At 34.6% G+C, this 4,638-nt stretch overlaps 1 protein-coding gene across 1 annotated transcript in view; it reads right to left on the reverse strand.

The window, feature by feature from the left end:
* LOC107613666 (aspartic proteinase-like protein 2) overlaps positions 1-4,292 on the reverse strand; it is a gene marked incomplete in the record, with an annotated part of 5,671 nt that extends 1,379 nt beyond the window's left edge. Inside the window, 7 exon segments of the mRNA XM_016315766.2 lie at positions 1-43; positions 674-747; positions 869-1,031; positions 1,177-1,404; positions 1,676-1,923; positions 2,014-2,143; positions 3,754-4,292. Coding sequence (XP_016171252.1) covers positions 1-43; positions 674-747; positions 869-1,031; positions 1,177-1,404; positions 1,676-1,923; positions 2,014-2,143; positions 3,754-3,968 — 1,101 coding nt within the window.

A 4,638-nucleotide genomic window follows, 5' to 3' on the forward strand; every position in this document is an offset into this window, starting at 1 on the left:
ATCCTCAAAATGAAACTTGATAACTGGGAATCCATCATCAATACTTCAAGATTACAAAATATCAACAAGTTACAAGCTGCATTTGCCTGATAATTAGAAGAGCATACTGATTTAAATAAACTCTTCAAAATTAAATCTGCATTTTAGTTACCACATATCAACTCAACCTTATTTAGTTACCTACTCAATAAGGAATAGGACAAAGTATAACAGAATTCAGATAAGACCTGATAGGCTGATATACTTTCACTTCTTCAAGAAGCTAATCAAAAGTACACAAATCACTCTACAATATAAAAATTCCTTTCCAGTTCAACTGCTTTAACTAATACAATTACAAGGCCTTTGTTATCTGTACTGAGTAAAGCTACAGCTATATCTTCCTTATTGTATCATAATCTGTTTTAGATTATTGATTAGCCATAATCTAATATTATCAAAATCCGAGATAGCTCAGATATATTTAGAGGGCAGCCTCATTTTATGATCTTACCATATGGACTAAAACAACCAAGAAAATAAATCTGACTGATTATGTGCTATGATAAGTCTATAAAGAAGAAATAGGCAATCAAACAAATACAGAATCACATCTTATATTAGTCAAAAACAATAATTCAGAAATGACAGAGAAATGCAAATATCAATAGAAGAAAGTTATAAAGTATCATACTCTCCAGTATACTCGAAACAAGTAAATTGTTGCTCAACGAGATATAATTTCAGTTCAGGCTGCGCAGCCAAGACCTGTCATACATCATATGCATGGCATAATTGAGAAATAAGATTATTCAACTCAGACAAGAAGCCTATCAAACTGGAAAGAAGGGGAAATATTGATTCTATTTATTCCTAAGGATAAACGTACCTTTGAAATTAGTTGGTCATAAACCATGCTTGGGAGATAAGCCAAGGTTGTTCCACTGTCTATTACAGTTCCCTTCCCACTTCCAGAATCAAATATATCTGTCGGAAGTTGTAGAATATCACTACCAACCTCAATATCCTTCAAATTGACATTGTAGTGTGCCCTGTCATGATCAACAGTGGTTAAGGGGAAGGAGTATTTGCCACTCTAACCAACCATGTGTTAGTATGTGAGTACTGAATTTGTCCTTGGATTTTTATAACCGCTATCATGGCATGACATAAAAAATGCTATGTTATTGGACATACATTCTTGGTACCAATGGAGTTGTTTTGACTTTTGGTTCCACCACTTCTCCTATGGCAAATATTCCACCACCCTTAGCATTGTCAAGGCAGTGTGAAAATATTTTTTTCACCTTTCCAGATGCAGCAAGCTGTGAAAGCACCGAAGAATTTGCTTGTCCAAAACCAATTATTCCATCAAGGGCTTCATCAGAAGATGATCCCAATGTCCCAGACTGTACATTGCCACACCTGTCAGCAAGAAAACACCAAGATATAAAATCAGGGGATCAGCGTTTATTTATTAACCCAGGAAGCTAAATAAATGGAAATTATTCACATGATGAAAAACAACTATCTCAAACGAGGATAAAAACTATCCTAACAACCAAGATAAGCCAAGAATATTAACATCTAATCTACTTCAACAACATTGTGAATAGACCTAATCAGACTGAAAATGGTAATCAAAAGTCAACAAGACAGAAATATCACAATACAAAGTATCAGAAGTTTCTCTTACCCAAAAAAGACACTGCTATTTTGCGGTGCGGTATTGAGATTACCACTAACATGGTTAAAAGTAAGGTAGTCCTGCACGTAGTATCCAGAAGTTGCACTTCCATCCCCATAAGTTATGCTGTATGGGCAGGGAATATCAGCCTTGCAACCAGGAATTGGACCATCGTATGTGGAAGAGCAAAATTCATGGTCACAAGGAACCAATTCTGAAGTTTTGGATTCCTTTGGATCATAGAGAGTCAAGTCTATCTGATGTAACAATATCGAGAAAAATTACTTCAGTAACTTCAGATTATAAAGGTACAGAAGAAACTCTAGACTCAAGATCAAGATACATACACCAATATCACTTTTCTTGGGACATCTTGCGCAGTCAACACAATTTACCCAGAGAATGTCACTTCCTGTATCAACCTGAACATAGTAGTCCTTTGGAGGAGAACCAAGCCCAAGTTTTGTAAAATACAGCCTAAAACAAATAAAATAACATCAGCATGATAGCATTCACATTTAGATGAACTCGAAAAATGTATATGCTTCAACCATATGCTACTATTTACATTATTTTTCAAGCATTAACTGTAAGAGTTAATATGAATCACGCTAGGTAACCAACTAGAATACCAGCCAACTGCAGACTGCAAAAGAGCCATAAATCAAGAGTAATTCTAATCCTACTTTCACTCTCATTTACCAGTAAAAAAACAACCACAAAATCCTAATCCTCCACCGTCAATCACGCATCACCTCTCATCACCCGCAGCCGCGCGTCCTCCACTGTCAATGTCTCAATGACACATCACCATCCGCCACCTGCAGCCATGCGTGACATTACAAACGTGGTAATGCAAACCTCTCTTCTCCTCTCCCTCCGTGTCTTCTCATTCTTTTTCTTATGTTTTAAATGTTTCTTCTTTTTAGGTTTTGTATGATTCTTTTTTAATAATTTTAGATATTTCTTTTCTACAGTATTCGGGTGTTTCTTTTTCTTATGTTTTGAAAAATATCATTCGAAACTTAACAGAAAACCATGTAAATCATAGAAAAGAGTTTTGAAAAATAACATCCAAAACTTTACAGAAAACCATAAAGTAATAGAAAAAGAACCTTCAAAACCTAACCAAAAAAACATCCAAATTCGTTAAAAAGAACACCCCAAAATCTAACAAAAAGAAATATCTAAAATCATTGTACAAAAACTTCTAAAAATGATCATGAGAAGAAGAATAAGGTTAAGAAAAAGAAGAAGAAGAAACGTGGAGGGAGAGGCAGCGCGGAGGGAGAGGTACGGAGGAAAAGAAGAGATGCGTAGGGAGAAGAGAAGAGAGGTGATAGGGGTCGGACCATGCACGTTTTTTGAACGTAAAACTAGTTTTTCAAATTTTTAAAACGAGTGTCTTTTGAAAAGTTGGTTGTTTGGCTGCATATAGAGTTGGTTGCCTAGACTGCAAAATATGATAAATGACTTTTTATTATTTTATATTTGCATCTTAAACTACACATTCTATCTTTTTAATTTTTCCCCTTAATCGAATACAAGTTCACAAATCACAATATACATATCATAATTATCATCCTCATTTCTAAACTAAGACAAAAACTAAATTAAATACGTTTTTCTTGTTTGCACCAGAGTATTCATCGGGCCGGAAATCTAATGACTAAATTAAATACGTTTAACATCTTGAAAGCACAAACACTCGGTATCTTTCTCTTTTAAAATTGATGGAGTAGCATTTTTCTTAAGCAGGATTCAGAAAGACGCTACATATCATTATTGAAAATAAAATAAAATCATAAATTACATTGAACTAAAAGTAAACACTACAAGTTGCATCTTGTACTATGGATGCATAAACTATGGAACCAACCTGTCTCATTTTTATAATAACACATCGAAGCACGAGCCACATCAACAGAAACTGAATAATTGTACAAGTAAGTTGTTATTGTACGTTCATTCGCAATTCACACTTACAATTCAATTACTATGCAAACAAATAACAGAAGAAAAATAAATATCATAATAATAACAATTAAATTAAATTAAGAAAAAAAAAAGGGAAAAGAAAGATGAACCCGGTCTTGGTAGGTTGACTATTGCCGCCGAGGTTGAGATCCACCGCAGAGAGAATCCTATCTCTTCTACGATCATCACGCGCCCTAACATCGCTTAATCCCAAACGCATTTTTGGACGCTCCACCTGGAACACGAAATTCCCATTCGCAACGACGAAGCATGTTTCAACAATCAGAATAATCGCCAAGAACAAAACGGAACCTCTCAGATCCATCAATTCAATTCAATTCACTTTCTAATAAACATAAGAAAATCAAATTAGAAAGAAAAGGAAACAGATCCAAGCACGAGCTCGAAACTCGAACTCGATTAAGCTACAGCTTCTGATTTTTGCAGTTTGAGATCAGAACTCATTGCCAACTCGGTTCTTTGGCAAATGGAAAATAGAGAAAGCCAAAAAAGAAAAAAAAGAAGAAAGTGGATTGAAGAAGAAAAGAAAAGAAACGAAACGAAAAGAAACAGGTAAACGGTAACGGAGGAGGGCAAAACGACGCCGTTTCGGATAATACTTAGAATTTAAGACGGCTTCATTTAGTATTTGCGTGAGCCTGCGTGAATGCCTCTATTTCTTTCTCTTGTTTTGCGTTAACTAGTCCCTTTCGTGTCACCCACATTTGTATCCCAAAATGCAGGTATTATTGGAGTGAATTAATACACTCATTAACGGTTATCAGGAATAACATGTGCCTTACAGGTTAATATTACTGATTAAAATAGTTTCTGTAAAAAAAAATACAAAATTTAAAACTTTAATATATTTATTATGTAGAATAAAGTATCATTTTTGTCCATAACGTTTGGAGTAAGTTTAAAGTTGTCCCTAACGTTTCAATCGTTTTATTTAATTTCCTAACATTTTAAAACTGACTCAATGTTGTCATGCG

This window comes from Arachis ipaensis, chromosome B08 (genome assembly GCF_000816755.2).
Source record: "Arachis ipaensis cultivar K30076 chromosome B08, Araip1.1, whole genome shotgun sequence".
Taxonomy (NCBI): domain Eukaryota; kingdom Viridiplantae; phylum Streptophyta; class Magnoliopsida; order Fabales; family Fabaceae; genus Arachis; species Arachis ipaensis.